At 39.1% G+C, this 24,219-nt stretch overlaps 1 protein-coding gene across 2 annotated transcripts in view; it reads left to right on the top strand.

The window, feature by feature from the left end:
* Window positions 1–24,219, top strand: part of RNF115 (ring finger protein 115) — a 61,647-nt gene that overhangs the window by 16,761 nt on the left and 20,667 nt on the right. Inside the window, exons 2-5 of one of the 2 annotated variants that reach the window (XM_059048205.2) lie at window positions 3,222–3,280; window positions 4,140–4,191; window positions 7,185–7,227; window positions 15,920–16,131. In XM_059048205.2, the coding sequence (XP_058904188.1) occupies window positions 3,271–3,280; window positions 4,140–4,191; window positions 7,185–7,227; window positions 15,920–16,131 (317 nt within the window). In that variant the 5' untranslated portion in view covers window positions 3,222–3,270. The remainder of the gene's footprint in view (window positions 1–3,221; window positions 3,281–4,139; window positions 4,192–7,184; window positions 7,228–15,919; window positions 16,132–24,219) is intronic. The other variant, XM_059048186.2, reaches the window with a different exon arrangement.

Raw genomic sequence — 24,219 nt, 5'->3', positions numbered from 1 at the left:
AGTATCAATGTAGACTACCCTTTAAGTCTAAAGACCTTCATACCTACTCCACTTTAGCCAGCTACTCCCATAGCTGTATCTTGGACTTTGTAATCATTCAGAACATTGCTACTTCTGAATTCTTAGGCTTTACTCTCCCATGAGCAGGCCACAACTTCTTAAGCTTCCAGCTCTTTTCTTTACTTCCACTCTAACCATTCTCTAATTGTATTAGATTCTGGTACTTTGACTCCTAGTTGTGAGGTGTGTGGCAAGTAATTTCATGTTTGTTTATTCAATAAATATTTATTGAACACCTTTCTGTCCTAGGGATATAATGGTAAACAAAACTGATCTGGACCCTGCCTTTATGAAACTTAAAGCTTATTGAATGGTGACAGACATTTAAAAAGCATTAAACAAATATATAATTACGAATTGTGATAAGTGCAATAAAGGAATGAACAGGGTGCTGTAAGAGAAAATAAGAGGAAACCACTTTAGATTGGATGATGAAAGAGGGACTTTCTGACATGACCTTAAAATGGAGACCTAAAGGACTAGAAGTTCCTTGCCATGCAAAAAGTTAGGGGAAGAGTGTTTCAGTCGTAGGAGCAGAATGTATGAAAGCTTGAGGTAAGAATGAGCTTGATGAGTTAGAAGAACTGAAAGAAGGTCCTTGTAGCTGGAATTCACTGAGGGAGAGTAGCCGGAAATGAGATTGGCAAGATAAACAGAGACCAGCTGAATTAGGGCCTTGTAAGGCATGTTTAAGAGTTTGATTTTAGTCTAAGTGTTTTTGGAAATAGTTGAAAGGATTTAAGATGGGAAATGATATATGGTCCATTTTATGTTTTAAAAAGATCATTCTGACTTCATGCAGAACCGACGGGAAAAGGCTAGAAGAGAAGCAGGACAACACTTAAGAGGGAAGTGGGCTTCCCTGGTGGCGCAGTGGTTGAGAGCCCACCTGCCAATGCAGGGGACGCAGGTTCGTGCCCCGGTCCGGGAAGAGCCCACATGCCGCGGAGCGGCTGGACCCGTGAGCCATGGCCACTGGGCCTGCGTGTCCAGAGCCTGTGCTCCGTAAAAAAAAAAGAGGAAAGTTATTCATTGTCTAGAGCCAGTGTTGGCTTGGGTTAAGATAGTAAGGCAGTGGGGCAAGGAGTACGTTTGAGAAATGTGTTCATGGTAGGAGTGCCAGGATTTGATGGTTGGATGTGGAAGATAACAGAGAGGGAGGTGTTAGGAATAATTCCCAGTTTTCTGGTATGAACAAACTGATAATGCCGCCTCTTGAGAGAGAGAGAGAGAGAGAGAGAGAGAGAGAGTGTGTGTGTGTAATGAATCTGGAGTTCAGAAGAGTGGCCTGGGTTAGAGATAGACATTTGGGAGTTGTTCCACATATGGGATATTTATTTATTTATTTTTAATTTTAATTTTTTTCATACCGGGGATTTTAAAGCAATGGGGAGTGAGTGAGAGAGGAAGAGAAAAGAAAGAGGAGGACCTGGTACTGGGATGGTGACAAATCACATTTTGTAGTTGATATTTTTTTCTTTTTAACTTTAGAATAGATTTAAGGTTAGCCTTCTAAAGTCGATCTCACTTCCTTTCAGATAAACTTTCTTAGTGGGAGAGAAAGGAATGTAGTTACTGCTACCTGGGAGGGTGGGGGATGAAGGAGTAGAGGGAGGGGCTCAGGGATTCATATCGTCTCCAGATTATTTCATTTCTGGAGTAGTTCATATTATGCCCATTATGAGTGTTTCTCGTCTTCCATGTGTATAGAGGAGAGAAAAGGTTGAGAGATTTCTAATCCACAGGGTAAAGTTCATGGTAATCTGAAGTTTTCCACAGTCTGGCTCCAGCCTGCCTATTCATACTCATCATACCATTCCCCTTCAACCTCCATGCATGCTGTATTCTGTTGTTACAGATTTTAACCCATAATTTCCTATTTTATTGAGCAAACAGTACTATTTTAAGTCTCTGTTTCAGATAAAGCCTTCCCTGATTCCCTCAGGCAGACTTTGGTATTTGTTTATATTCCCAGTGTGCACTGATTAAAGAAAGTCTTTTATTAAATTTTACTGTTTCTTGCATTGACTGTCTCCTCACCAATCACCGACAGAAGAGATTGGTCTTTTTTCTTTATATCTCTTTTAAGAAAGCGTTTGAATATTTGAGTTACCATTCTGACTGTCTTTGTTTGAGTAGGCAAATACAGCTTACATTTCCTTCTGATAAGACGAACTTTCAGGTTTAGAAAATATAGAGAGCAAGAAAATAGTTAAAAATGCGTTTCCCAGATCTATTTTAATAGGTAGTTAAAATTTACTTTTTTTAAAACTTTGGTAAGGCAGTCTCTAAATTATATTCTTTTTTTTTTTTTTTTTTTTTCGGTACGCGGGCCTTTCACTGTTGTGGCCTCTCCCGCTGCGGAGCACAGGCTCTGGACGTGCGAGCTCAGCGGCCATGGCTCACGGGCCTAGCCGCTCTGCGGCATGTGGGATCTTCCCGGACCGGGGCACGAACCCGTGTCCCCTGCATTGGCAGGAGGACTCTCAACCACTGCGCCACCAGGGAAGCCCTCTAAATTATATTCTTTCTTATCAGCCCCGAAGCTTGATACTTAAAAGAAATATTTACTTATTTAAAAGAAAGATTCATGGTAGTTAAGGAAATAGAAGCTGATCTAATGGGATTGTTCTGGTTATTTAAATTATCATTTCTATAGAATACCTGAGAATATTGTTTTATTTGGAACCACTGATAATCAAAAAACAAATCAGAAATATTGTAAAACTTCACTGTAAATTCCTAGTCTATAAATTGATTTATTCTGTGATTCAGTTTATGTCTCCTGTATGTACGTAGTAAAAAAAAATAGCAATTTCTGTACCCATGAATATTATAATCTTCTACTGCTCTGATATATGTAGTGGAACTTTTTCAGTAGATTTGAATAGAAAATAAGATAATGAATTCATTCCAGTTAAAAAAAAATAAAAAACTTTGACATTCTTCTTTTAGTTCTCAGTGGGAACTGCTTGTGAAGCCATTCTGTAGACATCTCATGGAATTCTTTATTTGCCAGACTATAACAGAAAAAACTGTCCTGGGAGTCAGCAAGTACATACAACATTTCACAGCATCAGCTTGTGTACTGCGTATTATTCTGAAACTATATACTTAGCTTTCTGATGAACAACTTTTATTTGTCTTCCTTTCTTTTATAGGAATATATCTGTCCCAGATGTGAATCAGGCTTTATTGAAGAAATGACAGATGATTCCAGGTATTGTACAAGCTCATGAATAAATCAGGCATTCTGTTATCAAAATTATTTTTCTCAGCATCAACTGAATGAATAGAAGGGAATTTGTTTTATAACATACTCTATTGAGAGAGAGAGAAGAAAAGTGGCAGAGCGAAGGGGAAGAAAAATGGGAAAATTTGGAAAATGATGTGATAGTAGGTGTGATGAGATCTACTGTGGCATTCCTTGGAAACCTCTGTATCCATATCATAGTAAATCTGGTAAGTTTTCATATATTTTCTAAGAGTTTGGGGTTCTCTTGGATTATTGGTTGGTTTTTAATGACCACTTTTTGGCCTGAAGGTAAATTGCTGTTATACCTCTTTGATGGGCTGGTGAGTGACTTCTGACAAAGATATCGAGTAAGATAAACAGGCTGTTCTAGCCAGGGAAACTGAGTTGTTATTCTTGCGGAAGCCTTGGGTCCTTTGTCTTTATTAGGATTATTGCGGTCAAACTTATGCCATGTTGCCACTGTAGTATCAGTGTGTTGGTAATGCTTGAAATTGGCTCTTGTTGATTTTACTAATGGTATAAAACCCATAAAAAGGGGACATTATTTCTGAAAGTGACAGTGTTAAGCATTCCTTCTTGGTTAATATGATTCAAACTATGAAAGCTTAACAAAAAGTAGAATAGTGTTGATAGGAGGGCCTTTTTGGGGTAAATGTAATAACACATTTGTTCTTTTGTGGCTATTTGGTTAAACATTGGTTGGACAATTGAAGAAATACTGACTGGGTAAAAAGAATCTGTAATCTGAAGCTTCTTTTAATCTTGGGATGACTTTGGGGATTTTAATGGCAGTAAATAATTCCTTTACTGTTGCTGTTGGCAGAATATAAAGTTGAAGGTCCCTTCCACAACCAGGAAAAACTACACATTTTACAGTATGTACAATTAGTTTAACTTTATTAATGATCATTGATTATATATGTATAAATGATCTGGAGCTTCTAAGGCAACATATGGCATGGGATCTAGTTTGGTACAAACACTTAAGTGTTGATATAATAATCTTGGTTTTAAATAACACAATACCAATTCTAAATCTATAAAGATTAGCTTGATAGCAAAATTAGCAATTTTGTGTGGATGGCATGCTAACTTGGCATAGCTTTTTATTTGTGCTATTATAATTGCATCTAATAACTTATTTCAAGCAGGTATGCTCTGCATGCATTGAATAAAGAGCATATTGGTTGGGGGGTGATTTTTTCAAAGTTTTCAAATACTAATCCTGGTTTCTTTAGCACTGTATACAAAGTATGGTTATAAATGAGGTTTGTGAGTAACTGCAAGATGAATCTTTTCTAGCGGGGAACTATGAATTCTATGGATCCTGCTCTCACTTGACTTAATTCTTTTCTTTGTGCCTTTGTAAGTCAAAGGTTGTCCTGTACAGGTGCTGTTGGTACCAGATACTCAAATGCAAAGATTATATCTTTTGAAATATCAGTGTTTTAAATAGTTGAAGAAATCTTTGTCTTAGAATCAATGTCTTACAGGTAGCATGGTATTCCCTTCTATAAAGTTTTTAAACATTTGCTTATTTGAATACTTAGCAATTACAGTAGTAAGTAGTGGATGGTAAAAATTAATGAGAGCAAGTCCTTATATAAGTATTGGATAATGGGTTCCATTTGCTATTAGACATTCAGCTAGAGGGGCATCTTGTAAGTTTTCTTAAGCTTTGTAACATTTCTCAGAACGTTGTGGTTGTTATTATCCCTTTTCTATGATTAGCCTTATCATTCTTTTTTTTTTTTTCTCGGTACGCGGGCCTCTCACTGCTGTGGCCTCTCCCGTTGCGGAGCACAGGCTCCGGACGCGCAGGCTCAGCGGCCATGGCTCACAGGCTTGGCTGCTCTGCGGCATGTGGGATCTTCCCGGACCGGGGAACGAACCTGTGTCCCCTGCATTGGCAAGTGGACTCTCAACCACTGCGCCACCAGGGAAGCCCTAGCCTTATCATTCTTAAAATGCAAAGGAATTTTAAGGAAAGGGAATGCTGAGGGAGTTTCAGGGGGAGAACAACCCCAAAAGATAGAGTTGATAGCTTTAATTACCAAAGATGTTTGAATTCTTGAAACTATATGGTAAAGTCAGGAAAGAGCCCTGGAAGCCTATCTAGGCTTGAGTAATAAAATGGATACATAGTGGTAGTTCAATTATTTATTTATTTAGCATAGATGTACTGGTACTTTTGGGCTTGTTCTAATTTGAAGTGTTTTTTACAAAAGATGTTTTAACTTCTGAAGCAAATACAGTTGTTAAATGGTTTCTAATTAGAGAATAAGGCCTGAGAATGATGACATAGAGAATGGCATTAGCCTCGTTTTTTCACTTTTGGTTCCCGACTAACTGGAGTGTGTTTGTTTCCTCAATGAGCTGAGCGCTATGCCTGGATTGGTATTGTAATTCTGAAAATGAAAGCTATTTATAATAGTTTGTGGACTTTATTGGGGTGAGTGTGTGCATGCTTGTTTGCTAGTGTGTGTACTTTGGTGCACTTGTGTGTGTCTCTTGAAGTAAAAGTAATATCCAGCAGTTCTTGTGATACTTTCCATCCCGTTTCCGCCAAAGTGTGTTAGCCAGTTTCCTCTCTTCTTTGCAGATTTCATGGGGACAGTGGGATCAAATATTTTTCCCCAGTCTTTGGGAATAGGTTTATACATGTGATATTAATTCAACAACTTTTACTTTCCAGTTATCAATATAGGATATGGTAAAGCAGGGTTTTTAGAAGTGGTGAGTGCTCTGTATAATGGCTGATACATAATAAACACATATATTTGCGATATTAATAAAATATAGTCTTTACCCTCTGAATTTATGTTTATGAAAGGAGGGGAACGAGTAGAAATGGATGAGGCAAATTTAATACAATGTTGAATTTAGAATCAAAGTCAGTGCAGAGGGGTGTGGAGGAGTCTTGTTTGGTTGGTGAGTTTAGAAAAGACTTAATGGAGGATGGACTCTGAAGGGTGGGTAGGATAATCATAGAATAGGATAAGCTATCAGAAGAAGAAAAAATATTAATTGGGCCCTTTTGTAAGGTGCTAAATATAGTACCAGACCCCTTGCATTACTACATTTAGTCATTCCCAATGGTTTCAAATGTTGTGTTCATCTGATGGTTAAATGCTTTTTTAATGAAATATTATTTTGAGAATCTTGTTTTATTTCTTAGCTTCTGAGAATAGATGTTTTTCTTCCTTTGCTCAGATTTGAGTTTCATTGCTGACTGTGGATCCTTCTTCCTTCTCTGTGATAGTCTCTCTCCCCAATTTTATTTTTTTAAAATTTATTTATTTTATTTATGGATTTTTGGCTGTGTTGGGTCTTCATTGCTGTGTGCGGGCTTTCTCTAGTTGCACCGAGCGGAGGCTACTCTTCATTGTGGTGTGCGGGCTTCTCATTGCAGTGTCTTCTCTTGTTGTGGAGCATAGGCTCTAGGCGCGCAGGCTTCAGTAGTTGTGGCATGCAGGCTTCAGTAGTTGTGGCTCGCGGGCTCTACAGCGCAGGCTCAGTAGTTGTGGCGCACGGGCTTAGTTGCTCTGCGGCATGTGGGATCTTCCTGGACCAGGGCTCGAACCTGTGTCCCCTGCATTGGCAGGCAGATTCTTAACCACTGCACCACCAGGGAAGCCCTCTCCCCAAGTTTTCATTTGGCTTACCCTTGATTTTGTAGTTTGTTGTAATATTTTTCATAGATTAATCCACATGCCAGTTCTTCATAATTTCCTTTGAGGGTGTCATGTTGGGATGAGTTATTTTTCCTTATTGGGATTTGCTCTCATTCTGCCATTCTATATTTAGCTTCCAGGAGGGAAGCTTGTTCCTGGGAGTAGAATCACTACTCATTGCTTTTTCTCTTCAGTTTTTTAGGTGGTGGCAGCAGCACATCAACACATTTTGCAGAGGTAAGTTTTCCTTTGGCTGTATGGATTTTTTAGATGGTGGGTGTTAAAACCATGACAGATTTTCACTTCCCAGTGCAGCAAAACATCAGAATGTATAAGAAAAATATGGGCAAGAGTAGTCTTAGAAAGATTTGTGTTCAATAGTTGGGGCTTTGGCAGTTACTTTTAAAGTAAACCTTTGATTAGGAGAGAGCTGTGCTATATTTGAAACCTGGTAGTGTTTGCAGTTCTGTTTTCTGCTTCTATATTGTGTATATGGTGTGAGAATAAAAAGCTTGTGGGTTTTTTTTTTTTTTTTTTTTTTTTTTTGTGGTACGCAGGCCTCTCACTGTTGGGGCCTCTCCTGTTGCGGAGCACAGGCTCCGGACGTGCAGGCTCAGCGACCATGGCTCACGGGCTTAGCCGCTCCGTGGCATGTGGGATCTTCCCGGACCGGGGCACGAACCTGTGTCCCCTGCATCGGCAGGCGGACTCTCAACCACTGTGCCACCATGGAAGCCCTTGTGTTGTTTTTTAAATAACAGTGTTGCAGACTCTTGTGGTCTGACAGTCAAGTAAAGAACAGGCCAGGATGAGTTGTAATTGAAGTCACAATGAGGCACAGTCTATGATTTTACACAGAGGTACTGGTTTCTAGAGATTACCTTTAATGAATGTGATAGTTTGTAATTGGAATTTCAGGGCCAGATTAAGGATAAGATATTTGCTTGCCTTCTAGGTCTCAAGATGGGACCTACAATTAATTTCCAGTTCTTTGTATAATGCGCATCCATATTTTTTGGGAAAAATAATCTTAACTAGGATTTGAAAATAAGACATTAATCTGTATCCTTGAATACCATTTTAAATTAAACTCAGTAATTTTCTTTTTCATTTAATCCATTGACTTAAAATCTGGTTTTTTTTGGACCATTATAACCATTTTTAAGTGTACAATTTTAAGTGGCATTAAGTACTGTTTGTTTATAAGCATTTAGAGACTGTTACCTCACAAGGGACAGACCAGCTCTGCCTACGAAAAACACTGGTTTGCTTTTGCTCCTGTTGCCGCACAGCTTGGTTAGCTCTAGAAAGCTAACAGATGCTAAAAGAAAAAAAAAACCTTAAATCCCATAATCAGAATTTCTTTGTGTTTTAGGATCACATTAGCCTTTTTTGGAGATAGTTCAAGTACCTGAAGAACTAGCAAAACTTTCTGGTAGTTATTTGTGTGTAAATTAAAACTGTATTTGCAATGTATTTGAAAACTGGTATTCAATAAGAAGCCCATAAAACCCTCAGCTTCTCTCCTTTATCCTCTGAAAATTATCGTAAGACCTGTAACTCCCAGGTTTTTTTAAAAAAATTTTTTTGGACTCGCTGCTCAGCTTGCCGGATCTTAGTTCCTCGGCCAGGGATTGAACCTGGGCCCTGGTAGTGAAAGCGCCAAGTCCTAACCACTGGACCGCCAGGGAATTCCCCAGCTCCCCCAATTTTTCTGTTGTTAGATTTATGGTCAAGAAACTTAATAAAATGTTTGGGTAACAGTCCTGTTTTATTAAGGTATTTTCTTTTACTTATGGTCTATGGTACTTCTTAATATCCAGCATTCAGCTTTTTGCTTAACTCTGAACTGCCTTGATACGTGGGTTGATTAGTGTGATTCAAGACAGATTATGTCTTTGAACTCCCATTTTCTCATTTTGGTGGATGGAAAAATATTACTTAAAATTGATTCTGCTAGTCAGGCCTGGAAGCCTTTCCGGTTTTAGTAATTTTTTTTCTTGTGTGTGCTATTCCTGATTACACAGATTTTCACTTACTGGTTATGCATATGCAGAAGAGACTTCATCTGATTTTCCTTAAGTGTTAGTTCTCTTTTAGGAGATGGAAATACATTGGTCTGTCAGTTTTATAGATATGACTCACCAGGAGGAGATGCATTCAGAAGAAAAATAAATATATATAGTCAGTTTCCTAGCTTTAGTAATGCTAAATCTGGCACTGACTGCATAAGTTATCCATCAGGTGTTGAATTAATTTTGCTTAATCATAGCCTGTGACTTAATGTTCTTAAGGGTTTGTAGCAAGGGCATGATTATGCCCAGTTTTCCCTTGTCATCATGCCTGAATATTTCAGTTTTCTCCTTTTTAAACGATATTTTGCACTTAAAAAATAGAAAAAGAAGTCTTATCTTTTAATACTGTAGAAGTTGTCAGGGATTTAAAAAAATCATCTAAGAAGTATATGTTTAGTGCACTTCCAGCACTCTGCTAGTAGGGGCAAGAAGCAAATGTTACGGTTGCCTTGCCAGCAAGGAGCTTATAATTTAGTTGGGGAACAAGTGCAAACATATGAAACAGATATGAAAACAAGTGTGTACAGAGAGTATAATAAACTTATTATGGGGATGTAATAAGTACAGTAGAAGGGAGAGATTAGGTGGGCTGCAGTCTTTGGGAAGACTAAAATCTTTAGGAAAGCAGTCAAATGACATAGTGATATGCACAGATCCAGACTGCCTGAGTTTAAACCCTGGGTCTACTGCTTACTGACTAGGTAACCTGGGCAAAATTACTTAGGATTTCTCTGTGCCTCTGTGTTCTCCGTTATAAGTTGGGGAAAATAATAATACCTACCTCAGAGGGTTGTCATGAGGATTAGGTGAGTTGATACATGCCAGGTGTGTGGGCCAGTGTGCCTGCCATATAGTGAGCGCTTAATAAATTTTAGCCATTATTAAGACTTCATGGAGAAGGTAAAACAAGGCTTCAAGTACTAGAGCCTTAAAGGGTAGGTGGAATTTAGATAAGCAAAGAGGTGAGAAACGCTATCTCAAGATAGTATTCATAGGCCATAAGGTCTTATACCCATGTCCCTGGAGGAAAAACTTAGAAAGAAAATTATGTGTGGACAGGGCTTCCCTGGTGGCACAGTGGTTAAGAATCTGCCTGCCAATGCAGGGGACACAGGGTCGAGCCCTGCTCCAGGAAGATCCCTCATGCTGCAGAGCAACTAAGCCTGTGTGCCACAACTACTGAGCCTGCTCTCTAGACCCTGTGAGCCACAACTACTGAGTCCGTGCGCTGCAACTACTGAAGCCCGCGCACCTAGAGCCCGTGCTCTGCAACAAGAGAAGCCACCACAATAAGAAGCCCACCACCGCAACGACGAGTAGCTAGCCCCTGCTTGCCGCAACTAGAACAAGTCCATGTGCAGCAATGAAGACTCAATGCAGCCAAAAATAAATAAATAAATAAAAATAAAATTATGTGTGGAAACGAAAGCTATTTTTTTCTGTATTTCAGTTGGTAATTTCAGCAAAGGCTTATGCTCAATTTTGCTGTTTTCTTCAGCCAGTTGCTTGTACAATGAAGAGGTTATTTTCTTAATTAGCATTTACTAATAGCCGAATTCTTAAAATACTAGATATATCAGAAGCGGCTTGGGCTTCCCTGGTGGCGCAGTGGTTGAGAGTCCTCCTGCTGATGCAGGGGATACGGGTTCGTGCCCTGGTCCGGGAAGATCCCACATGCCGTGGGGCGGCTGGACCCGTGAGCCGTGGCCGCTGAGCCTGCGCGTCCGGAGCCTGTGCTCCGCAACGGGAGAGGCCACAACAGTGAGGCCTCGCATACCGCAAAAAAAAAAAAAAAAAAAAAAAAAAAAAGAGGCTTAGTCCAAGCAAAATTTCTAATATAATTGGTATTGATTTTTTTTTCTGTATTGGGTCTGGGGTGGGGGAGATAGGGAGGGTGGATGAGGATGGAGGAGTGTTGCCAGTTAAATGGGAACTATGAGTAATGTGTGAGGGTCAGTGGAGAGTGAATCTAGAAATGTTGCTAGCAGTTTGGAGAGAGAGAGGACATAGCTATACTGAGGTTCCTGTTGATAACCTGGGGAATGGAGCCCTTGGCTATCTGAGGGGTTTCATTGACTACTTGAAAGCTTCTGACCATGACCTGGTGCCAGTGAGACATTTGATCGGAAGGTCTCAACTTACCTCAGTTTTATCACTTCAGTGCAAGAGCGGCTGTGGCTGCTGCCTCAGATTAGCAGAAAATAAGATAGATGGCTTTCTAGAAAAAGAACTCCCAGGTGTGCAAGAAGGCAGGGTACTCTGAGCAGTCTAATTTATATTTATTTAAATAAAGTTTGTTTTGCTACATATGCAACATTACAATGGGCAATAAAAAAGGTATTAAAAAGCATCTGGAGTCCCACTATTCTAAGAGCCCCCTTTCTCCATACATTTCCTTTCAGGTTTTGTCCTGAGGCATAGATACTGAAAAATATTGTAACAACATTAAGAAGATTTTTTTAAAATGAAAAATCTTCCATATTCTCATTACCTTATTTTTGCTTTATTTATTTGTTCATTTATTTATTTATTTTTAATACTTTCCATTTCTCACATTCATGCTTCATAACTGTTTTCAGATATAATCACAGAATATACTGTATTGTATTTCTGATTTTTAAAATTTACTTAGGATTATGTCATAAATCTTTTTTCTTATCTCTTCATAGTTATAAGAATTATATATTTTATGACTTCATATTATTTCATGCCTGTGCTATATTAAACTGTTATCCTGTGTTAAAACCTGTCTGGTTATATGTGATGGTTGATAATTGATCATACCTCTTCCCTCCATCTGAGCGTCTAGAACATACTGAGAAATGAAACATAGATGCCAGGCAGATGGAAATAAAGATTTAGTTTTTATTCAGCCAAATTGGAGAGCACAGTTGATCTGTGGCCAAATGGACATCTTAAGTCTGCACAGGATGACCCACTTGAGAATTAGAGGCTGCTGAGCAGGCACAAATAAATACTCAGAACAACTTCTTTTGCATTTGTGCAGCCTCCTTATAAATGAACTCCATCCATTGGAGAAATGCAAATTAGCAAATGTTAGACTTTTGCCACTCACCAATCAGATGCATCACTCCTCTGGTAGGGAAGAGTAATGAGGAATGAATGAAGAGGTCAGAGGTGAACATGAAAGCTCTGATTCTTCCCTCTTCCCCTTTGGGTTTAGTAATTTAAGTCTGTAGTTAGCAGGGGTCTGGGACTAGTACCTCTGGTAGTTAGGGGAGGAGATCAGTAGGCTTTGAGGGCAGTTTTACTTCCACCTTCATGAAGGCTCTCTCCAGTACCAGCTCATGCTCTTTGTGTGTGCTCCTGGGACCTGTGGAGAAAGCTCTGAAATAATCAAGAACAACATAAAGTTAAATTAAATTGAACTACAATAAATAAAAGTGTTGATATTCTACTGTTTTTGACCTACAAAGATGGAAATTTTAAATGATTAAGCCTAGTGAAAAGAAGTTAAAGATTTCAAACCTTTAACTTTCCTTTACCAAGTAAATCATCCTTTACCAGTTTGCTATTCTTCCCAGTCTCAGCCAGAGGGCTTGTACTCAAATGCCAGGTAGAGTTTGGGTTCTTTGAGCAGCTGCAGCCTGGATAGGATCTTTTTTTTTTTTTTTTTTTTTTTTTTTTTTGCGGTATGCGGGCCTCTCACTGTTGTGGCCTCTCCCGTTGCGGAGCACAGGCTCGGGACGCGCAGGCTCAGCGGCCATGGCTCACGGGCTTAGTTGCTCTGCGGCATGTGGGATCTTCCCGGACCAGGGCACGAACCCGTGTCTCCTGCATCGGCAGGCGGATTCTCAACCACTGCGCCACCAGGGAAGCCCTGGATAGGATCTTAAAGGTTGAATTAACTCAACCAAATCTTTCATCTGTCTCACTTTTTAGTATGAAGGGTTAAAATAGCTCATTTCACAGTGCTGCCTACTTTACATCCAGTCCATTTGGAAATATCAAGTAGAACTCCTGAGCTCTTCAAGAGTTGTTCAAAGAATAACTGTGTTCATGTCATTCATGACTAAGTTCACACCAGTAATACTGTTGCCAAGCAAAGACCATGACATAATAACATAAACTCAATGGTAGCTGAAGGAAGAAGAGTGAAACAGAAAACAGTCTTGGTGTCAGCCTTGCCAGTTTTTTGTTCAGTGACTACCAGTTGACCAGAGTACATAGCCTCTAAATTTAAACTCATTTGGGAAAAGGTGCCTTTCAAGAGATTGTTTATGGCAGAGTTTTTACATTTTGGGGGGTGGGTGGGCATTGGACATCGTATTTTTTTCTTTGTGAATGACATTTGAATACTCTATTTTTATAAAATTTAGGAATTTGCCATAGTCACCCATAGTCTTTTTAAAAAATTTCATTTTATTTATTTTTGGCTGCGTTGGGTCTTTGTTGCTGTGCGTGGGCTTTCCTAGTGGCTGCGAGCGGAGGCTACTCTTGGTGGCAGTGCACGGGCTTCTCATTGCGGTGGCTTCTCTTGTTGCAGAGCGTGGGCTCTAGGTGTGTGCGGGCTTTAGTAGTTGTGGCACGTGGGCTCAGTAGTTGTGGCTCATGGGCTCTAGTGCGTAGGCTCAGTAGTTGTGGCACACGGCCTTGGTTGCTTTGCGGCCTGAGGGATCTTCCCGGACCAGGTCTTGAACCCGGGTCCCCTGCATTGGCAGGTGGATTCTCAACCACCATGCCACCAGGGAAGCCCCTCACCCATTGTCTTGAGATTTGTTTTGAGAGTCCTTTCTTTCCCAGCCAGCATATTATAAACCTCTTAATTTCCATTTATTTTTGAGCCTTATATTCCAGGCATCCCTGAGCTGATTTGAGGATGAGCACTGTTTTTATTTTCCTTTCAATATCCACTGCTCCTGGTAGTCATTCTAATGCTTCTTATTCTTTTTAAAAAACTACTCTGGGCTTCCCTGGTGGCGCAGTGGTTGAGAATCCGCCTGCCGATGCAGGAGACACGGGTTCGTGCCCTGGTCCGAGAAGATCCCACATGCCGCGGAGCAACTAAGCCCGTGAGCCATGGCCGCTGAGCCTGTGTGTCCGGAGCCTGTGCTCCGCAACGGGAGAGGCCACAACAGTGAGAGGCCCGCATACCGCAAAAAAAAAAAAAAAATAAATAAAAAACTACTCTAATTTTCCTTAATTTATTGAACAAATAAATTTATTTTCTCGAGACCCAGTGCAGCCAAAAATAAAATGAATAAATAAATAAATAAATTTATTTAAAAAAAAAACTTGTATCCAGGCTATGTAGAGACCTTTTAAAATGAAATAATGAGAAAACAACCAAGTTTCAGAAAATGGCAAAAGATTTGAACAATCTACTTCACCAAAGAAGATATATAGATGGCAAAGAAAAAAAATGCTCAACATCATTAGTCATTAGGGAAATGCAAATTACCACATTGAGGGCTTCCCTGGTGGCGCAGTGGTTGAGAGTCCACCTGCCGATGCAGGGGACACGGGTTCGTGCCCCGGTGCGGGAAGATCCCACATGCCGCAGAGCAGCTGGGCCCGTGAGCCATGGCCGCTGAGCCTGCGCGTCTAGAGCCTGTGCTCCGCAACGGGAGAGGCCACAACAGTGAGAAGCCCGCGTACCGCAAAAACAGAACAAAACAAAGCATCAGCCATATGATTCAGCCATTCCACTCCTCTAAGATATGTACCTAATTGTTCATAGCAACTATTTGTAATAATAAAAAATTAGAAACAACCCAAATGCCTGTCAACAGGCGGATGGATAAACAGATAAATAAAATTTAAATTATTTCAGAGGTAATTTGTTTTTTTTCCACTTACTCTTTGTTTAGTGATTCCTTGGCCAAACTCAACAAACACTCCCCCCACCAAGACCCATTTAGTAAAAAGTGTGTGCAATAGAATGGTCTTATCAGGCATTCTTACACTGCTTTGTCACAGCTTTGCCACAACTTTGTGATGAACCTTCTGTAAGTTAAGTATTTTATAGACACTTGTCTTCACTTTGTGGTGATGCTGCCTTTTTTTACAAGTGTATAAATACATCCATTTTATTTAATCTTACTTTATTCTATGGTGGAAATGTGGATGTCATTGTTACAAAACACAAGGTTGTAATGTTGATCTAGATGGTTGACTATGCTTAGGACAGAAGTTCGTGATCACCTTTGGCTCAAGTTTTTATTTTTAGTATGGGAAACTGGTCAGAGGCATGTGGATCTGAGCTCAGTGTTAAGATCCAGACATTGGCTTGTTTCTTTTTTTTTTTTAAATTAATTAATTTATTTTTGGCAGCATTGGGTCTTCATTGCTGCGTTGCAGGCTTTATCTAGTTGCAGTGAGCAGTGGTTACTCTTCGTTGCAGTGCGTGGGCTTCTCATTGCGGTGGCTTCTCTTGCGCAGCGCGGGCTCTAGGTACACAGGCTTCAGTAGTTGCAGCACGTGGGCTCAGTAGTTGTGGCTCGTGGGCTCTAGAGTGCAGACTAAGTAGTTGTGGCTCCTGGGCTTAGTTGCTCCATGGCATGTGGGATCTTCCCGGAGCAGGGCTCAAACCTGTGTCCCCTGCATTTGCAGGTGGATTCTTAACCACTGCGCCACCAGGGAAGTCCTGGCTTGTTTCTATATGAAGGAAATAATTTCTTGGTATATAAATTTTTCCCCCTGTGCATATACTTGAAAGACTTCTGTTTTCTTCTCCATGAAATTGGAGAAGCATACATTTCTTTAATTCGGAACTGCTGAATTTTGAAGTGTTAAAAGTTAATCCTCTCTTTTTTCAGTATTTTTTCTTCCTGTTTCCTCTTTCTCCTTTTCTTAAAACTAGTAACATGTGGTTTATTTCTGGTTTTTACTAGTTCTGGGACCATTTGGACCCCACGATGTTTTTCCAAGATTTTAGACCCTTTCTAAGTAGCAGTCTACTGGACCAAGATAATAGAGCCAATGAGAGGGGTCACCAAACTCACACTGACTTCTGGGGACCAAGTCGGCCGCCACGGCTGTCAGTGACTCAAAGATACAGATCTCGAGGAAGTACTCGTCATGATAGATCCCCTGCTTTTGAAAGGTGAGTGCAAAGTTGTTATTTAAGTTCTTTTAAAGGGTAGTTTCAATGAAGGACATATCGACATAATCTAATCTTTATAAGGTTTTCATACTTATTACCTTTGTGGACAAGATGGGGATATATATACAGAATGAAAATGAAGCTAAATTGAGTGTCTGTACTCAACTAGTATAGTTTACTGATGATGATAAACTGAAGGATGATAAAACTAATGATATAAGTCTCTGGTTAATATTTTTATTAATATTTCAGATTAATATATCAGTGATATGTTTGTCAAAACTTCAGAAGATACTGAAAGGGATAGCAGATATATTGGATGACATTAGGATTCAAAAAGACCTCAATAGATTAGAGCAATGGACTTAATATAAAATTTAATAATGATATAGAGTCTTCTGCAAAACATTCATGCAACAAATATTTATTGAGTGTCTTTTATGCTGGGACACTTGTACTGGATACTGGGGATATAATGGTGAGCAAAACAGATGGTGGTCCTTGATCTCATGGATCCCATTTAGTAGGAATAATAAACAGTAATTTTTCTAAAGTGTTTGCTGTATGCATAGGATTGTGCTTCATGCTTTTTCTGCTTATCTCATTTAATCCATATAAAATGGTAGGTATTGTTGCTATTCTCATTTTATATAAGAATAAACCAAGACTCAGAGAAGTAAGGTAACTTGAATCAATGGTGAATCTAGGACTTGAACCCAGGGATATATGCACCTTGTGCTGCACTGAGATAGCAGCCGCTAGCCACATGTGGTTATATCAATTTAAATTAATTAAAAGTTAAAAAGACTCAAAATTCCTCAGTCACACTTGCTACTTTTCAAGGGCTCAGTAGCCACAGATAGTGAGTAGACACCATATTTCACAGCACAGGTTATAAACATTTCCATCATCTCAGAAAGTCCTATTGGACACTGCTGTTCTAGAGTCTACACTCCCCTCCCCTCCACACACCTAGATTTTACTATTAATATTTTACTATACTTACATTATCACATATCTATCCATTGATTTGTCCATTAGTTCATCTTATATTTTGTAAATTTCAAAGTTAGTTGCGGACAGTCTTTCTTAGGACAATTATACGATATGGGAAGTCTGATTTAATAGAATTGTCTAGGACAAAAGCCAATGATATCTTAGACTTTTAATAACTTACGGTGCTCAGAGGTAAATCCATCATTTCCTGTGCCAGTTAAACTGTATCTATATTACTTTCCCTTTACTACCTGGCTTGGACCCTGTTGTTGAACACCTCAACTACAGTTCATCTAAACTTTTACCTCCTGTGCTTTTTCTCCCACCCACTAAACTGCCAGTCAGTGCTGTGGTCCACTTTTCCATGCTCCTTTACTTGGTGATGGATAAGTACTGCTGGAGGAAAATCATATAAATGTGCCCATTGGTGCCCCTGCAGCTGGTAAAGGGCATTTAATCTCCATTAAACTGTCAGTGCTTTTAATTTGCATTTCCCTCTGCAAATATTTTGAATGATCACTACATTTCAGTCTCCGAATTTCCCATTTAGTGGATGATTCTCAGCAGCTTATTTGTATTCTTCATTATAAAAATTGGGACTTTAGGCATGAACTCCCCAACTCCCTGTGCCCAACTTCTTTGACATCAGTATTTATTTTTCTTTCCAGTCTCCTGAGATCAGGTATCCTTTCTTTATTTCAAAGCAACTCCATCAGCCCATGTACCTATTTCTTTTGGGATTTTGTTTCATTCATTTTCTCCCTGTTTTCTTTTGCCCCTTTACTGCTCCCTGCCCCATCCCCTTATACCCCTCCCTCCTCCTTTAGCTCTGTGGTTTTCAATTTTGGCTATACATTAGTGTCACTGAGGATATTTTTTAGAATACAGATACCTGGGCCCTACCTCCAGGGATTCTGATTTAATTATTCTGGGTGAGGTCCAAGCATTTGTAATTTTTAAAAGCTCCTTTGGTTATTCTGATTGTAGCCAGCGTTGAGAAACACTGCTTTAGTTACTCTCTAATCTTATTTCCTTCTCCTTTGAATAGGATTTCTTAAGGGGAGCCTATGTTTATTTTGTGTACTTTCTCATCTCTCGTTATGCTTCTGCTACTATAGTCTGGCCCTTTTTTTCACTAAAATCCCTGGTGACCTTCTATTCTGGTTACATACCCAGTGGATACTTTAAAATTTTTATTGTATGGGTCCAATTCACTGAATTCAACATTTTTGGTCTTTTTCTTCCCTCTAGAAATTCTCGACTTCTATGACTTCCATGATAGTATATTTTCTTGACTTACCTATTTTCTGACTTCTCCTTCTTGTGGATAGTATTTCTAGATATTTGTTTTCCTAAGGTGTTTCCTTCATTTTGGTTTTCTTCTTACCCTTCAACAAGGTTTCTTAACTTTGGGACTATTGATATTTTGGCTGGATAATTTTGTTCTGTACGGCTCTCCTGTATGTTGTAGGATGTTTAGCAGCATCCCTGGCTTCTATCTACTACATGCGGTAACCAACCCCCTCCCCCAAAGTTATGACAATCAAAAATGTCTCCAGATATTGCCAGATGTTCCCCTGGGGGAGCAAAATTGTCTCTGGTTGAGAATACTGCTCTGTAAGCGTTTTCTGGCCATTATTAGGTTCTCTCACAGTTCTAATAATTACCTGTATACAAACACTCCCACATCTATGTTTCTTTTTGACCTTTCTCCCTAATTTAAGACTCAAATGTATAACCTCTTGTTAGACATTTCTATTTGGATGTTCCATACGTACTACACACTTACAAAAATGGAAACCAAACTCTTTTCTGCCAGACCTGATCCTTTTTCTTTATTTCTGATTTTGATTGGAAGTACCACTTTCTACCTAGGCATTAATCTAGAATCTTTTCTTTGTCTCATCCAACGCATATACACATCCAATCAAACATTAATTAAGTCTTTCTGATTTTTTTTCCTATTTCTCAACTCCCATTTTGTCCAACCATTTTCCCCCTAGTTCATATCTACATCTTTTCTTGTGATCTTCCTGGACCAGGGCACGAACCCTTGTCCCCTGCATCGGCAGGCGGACTCTCAACCACTGCACCACCAGGGAAGCCCTTGCTTTTTTTTATTCTACCAATACGAAACTTGTAGTTTTCTACATATGCCATACTGTTTCATGCTTCTATATGTTTTCTTAATCTGTTTTCTCTAGCAGAAGTACCTCTACTGCTTTTTTAACCCAATTAATCAGTCCTTCACTGAATTTAGGAAGCTTCCCATGACCCCCAGGACTGTATCAAACGGTCTTCTTTTGTGCTTCCCCAAAGCACCTTATGCATTCTTCCATTCATACTTCTAACTACACAAATTGAAGTTATTTTAATACTAGCTAGCATTCATGAAGAATACATACTGTGCCAGGCTTGACATTCACTAGCCCACTTAATGTTCCCAGTAACCCTATGAGGTAGGTACTATTGAGGAAGATTGAGATTCTGCCTTATTAAAGCCTCTGTTAGTTATCTATTATTGCATAACAAATTACTCTAAAACTTGGTGACTCAAAACAGTAATAATCATGTATTCTCTCTCACAGTTTCTTTGGGTCAGTAATTTGGATAGGGTATGGGGAAATAGTTTGTCTTTGCTGTATAATATCTGGGACCACAGCTAGAAGACTTAAAGCTTAAGACTTGACTGGAATTTGCAGGCCTATTTGCTTACATGTCTGGTGGTTAATGCTTGCTCATGGCTGGGGGTCTAGTTCGTGCTGCCAGCTGGAAAACCCACACTTGACCTTCCTTAGTTTTAAGAGTCAAGACTAGTTTTTTGTTTTTTGGGGTTTTTGCAAGATGTTCATTAATTTGGATTTGTCTGATTGTTTCTTATTCAGATTAAATATCTGAGCAAGAATACAAAATAAGTGATACATTCTTCTCGGTGTATCACAACAGAAGGTGCACATGATGTCAGCTTGACCCATCATGGGTGATGTTAAGTTTGACCATTTGGTTAAGGCAGTGCCTGCCAAATTTTTCTTATAAAGGTGCCCTTTCTCTTTTGTAATTAATATATAATCTGGGGTGATACTTGGAGATTGAGTAAATATCTGGTTCTCTAATAGTTTTTTACCTAATGATATTAGACTCCATTGATGATTCTTGCCTGAATTATTACTATAATGGCTATACAATAATGATTTTCTGTTTCTTTGATTCTTTCTACAGCTATTAGACAATCTGTTGTTTAAAAAAAAAAAGTTTTTCTCTCTCCCTGCCCTACCTTATCTGTCTACTTACTTATTTTAGCCCAGACTCATGAATTTTGTTTTAATCATTATTCATTTTGATGATCAGATAATCTCAGTTTGGTCAGAGAAATTGGATCTAAGCATTTTAGGTAGGAGCCCTTGTTCACAGCCCTTAAATTAATAAGAGAGTTGGGACATCTAAGTAAAGTGATCATCTTGTGTTTCTCTGATTATTAGCTGATAATTTCTTGCCAGGTGGACAAATGGAGTTTCTGCTGCATTTCCTTTAATGGAAATAAAATCTTTCAAGAAGATTTTTTTTTAGTTGTCAAATAAGAACAGGGAGATTTACCCTAATTTGTCAGTTCTACTGTATGAATGCTTAAAAACAACATGAATGCCGTTAGGCAGCCATATATCCTGTCTGCAATCTAATAGAGAAGAAGGTGACTAACATTTACCAAATGCCTAGGATTTTTTAGGCACTAGGCTGTATACACTCTTCTCACAGAGCCGTTGAGCTGGGTCATGTACAGTTAAAGAAGGCAGGGGTCAAATTTTAAAATGTTTTGCTCAAAAATTCCTTGCCAGACTAATAAAATATCAATGTGAAGATATTAGCTTGAATCAGTTCTCCTTGGTTGCTTTGCCTCTTTATACCATAGGAAACTGTGGTCTGTTCTGCTACTACATTCTCTTTAACTGATAGTAAGAGTGGGAGAAAGACATGAGCTTCCTTTTCTCACATGTCCTTTACTAATAATCATATTACCTTAGTAACATGCAAGCAACATATAACCTGATTTAATGATGGCTCAAACAAGCTTTTTTTTCTTACATATAACAAGAAGTCTGTAGGTAGGTCACAGCAAATTAGTTCAGTGTATCAACCGTGTTAGGGTTGGATCTCTGTGATTCTCTTGGTCTTTCCCTTATGCTTACTGCCTTAGGACTTCAGGCAGGAAGAAAGGGGAAAGGGATAGCACCGGTTTATTTGTCCCATATTTTGAAGGAAAGGAAAACCTTTTTCACTGCTCCACTTCCACCTCTTCACTTCCTGCCTAGAAAATTCTATTCCCTGGGCACTTTGTCACATGCTCCCCACACCCAGCTGTAAAGAAAGCTAGGAGAGCAAGGATTTAGCTTTTCTGTCCTTTGTAGTAGGAGGTGGCAAGGGAGAAGGCTGTTGAGAATGGATTTGGGGTCAGCCTGTCAGTGTCTGCTAATTAGCTATTTTATTAGCTACTTCAGCTAATAGAATAAGCGGCATGTTATTTCAGATTAGTTGTGGCATAGAGTTAACATTTATTTTATATTAAACAATGTTATAGCAATCTTCTGAAGATTTTAATCCTATTGCTTGTAAAATATATTAACCATGGGCACCCCTCCCCGACCCCTTTTTTGTGGATGTCATGAACTCAGTGATTTTGGCTCTAAATCAGTGTTTTCTGCGTTTTAGTCATTTAAGTACTGTATTGATGAATTTTTTCCTCTCTATCATCATCATTATTATTATTTAATGTTTTCTTTAAATGGACCTACCTGTTTTTTTTACCTGTGTTACCAAACTCAGGTTCAGCTGCTTGCCTTTCAAAAGCCAATACTTGAGAGACCAGTGTTGGTAGGAAAGGAAGGGTTGCTTTATTTAGGAGACTGGCAACCTGGGGAGAAGGCAGACTTGTGTTCAAAGGTCGACTCCCCTGCTTCTGATCAGGGGGTAAGAGCTTTGAAAGGGGAGTTTCAGGGCTGTATAGGCAGAGGGCTGGGTGGGGGTGGGGCTATGTGCAGAACAGCACAGTCAGCTCCAACAGTCATCTTGAAGTTGGTCATGCGGTGTTCTGATCAGCATCATCTTGATTGTTTTAAGTACAGTTAATATTCAGTTCCAGGGTTGGTTTATTCCCATTTCCTTGAGGCCAGTTCTCAGAATTGTGTAAGATGGAGCAGCTTTGGCTACAGTCTGGTCATCATGTAGTTAACTTCTTCCACCTGGTATGGGTTTCAGTATCTGCAAAACAGCTCAAAAGCTATGGCTCGGAATATTATCTGTAGCCCTTGAAGAGGAACTAAAGGTCCGTGACTTTGTTTAACGACTAAACTATTGTTTGGTTTTGTTTGACTGCTTTCCTTTGCTTCTGTATTTTCCCATTTCTCTGATTAATTTTATTCTAAAGTTTTTCTAGAGACAAGAGACAGGCAGAGGACATGGTGGGGTCTGTCCCAGGAAGGCCCCATAGGGTCCTTCTCTGTTACACTTATTTAGATATGCTGTGAAAAGAAACTTCACAGTATTATCTGTGTAAACATTATTGACTGTATAGTCATTAGCTGTTTGTTTGGGTTTTTTTTTTTCCACTTAAGTAGAGACTACTTCCTGCTGTAGGATCAGAAAATGCCAGATATTACATTTTCATTCTAAGTACACACTTAGGAAGAAAATAGCCAACCATTAGAGATGTGTAAAAATGGATTCTGCTGTGTTTATAAGGAAAATAAAAAATCCAATTTATGTACCCATTTATACCTGTTGTAGTTTTTTCTCACTGCTCCATGGGGGCAGGGACAATATCTAATTAGATATCTTTATTATCTAATTTTCTTCATATAGCAGGATATTTTTTCAAACTTTCCATGTCGTTACTTATAGACCTGCCAGATCTGTTGCATTTAAACACATGAATAGAATTCCATCTTATGAATGTATGGTAATTAATTTAGACAATTCCCTAGTGATGAACATTGGAGAGCTTTTAGATTTTCTTTTCTCATCATTATAAACTATAATGCATTGAACACTCCTTGTTTATATATTTTTGTATGTCTATGAGAATCTATCTTTCCATATTTTTAATTCTTTTTTTCTCTGTACTTCATTTTGGATATTTTCTGTTGATCCACCTTCAGTATCATTAGTCTTGTCTTCTGCTGTTTCTGATCTACTGTTAAACCTACAAAATGAATTCCTTATTTCAGATATGATGTTTTTCATTTCTAAAATTTCAATTTGATTGCTGTATGGATTCAGATTCTTTGGTGATACTCTCCATCTTTATTTGAGCATACTAGTCATAGTTAATTTAATGCCCTTTTTTGGTAACTTCAGTATCTGGATCACCTCTGGGTCTGTTTTTTTTTTAACATCTTTATTGGAGTATAATTGCTTTACAGTAGTGTGTTAATTTCTGCTTTATAACAAAGTGAATCAGCTATACATATACATATATCCCCATATCTCCTCCCTCTTGCGTCTCCCTCCCACCCTCCCTATCCCACCCCTCTAGGTGGTCACAAAGCATGGAGCTGATCTCCGTGTGCTATGCAGCTGCTTCCCACTAGCTCTTTTACATTTGATAGTGTATATATGTCCATGCCACTCTCTTCGTCCCAGCTTACCCTTCCCACTCCCCGTGTCCTCAAGTCCATTCTCTACGTCTGCGTCTTTATTCGTGTCCTGCCCCTAGGTTCTTCAGAACCATTTTTTTTTTTTAGATTCCATATATATGTGTTAGCATACGATATTTGTTTTTCTCTTTCTGACTTACTTCACTCTCTATGACAGAGTCTAGGTCCATCCACCTCACTACAAATAACTCAATTTTGTTTCTTTTTATGGCTGAGTGATAGTCCATTGTATATATTTGCCGCATCTTCTTTATCCATTCATCTGTCGATGGACACTTAGGTTGCTTCCGTGTCCTGGCTATTGTAAATAGAGCTGCAGTGAACATTGTGGTACATGACTCTTTTTGAATTATGGTTTTCTCAGGGTATATGCCCAGTAGTGGGATTGCTGGGTCGTATGGTAGTTCAATTTGTAGTTTTTTAAGGAACCTCCATACTGTTCTCC

This window comes from Kogia breviceps, chromosome 1, assembly GCF_026419965.1.
Source record: "Kogia breviceps isolate mKogBre1 chromosome 1, mKogBre1 haplotype 1, whole genome shotgun sequence".
Classification (NCBI taxonomy): Eukaryota; Metazoa; Chordata; class Mammalia; order Artiodactyla; family Physeteridae; genus Kogia; species Kogia breviceps.
This window is presented reverse-complemented; position numbering and strand designations above follow the sequence as displayed.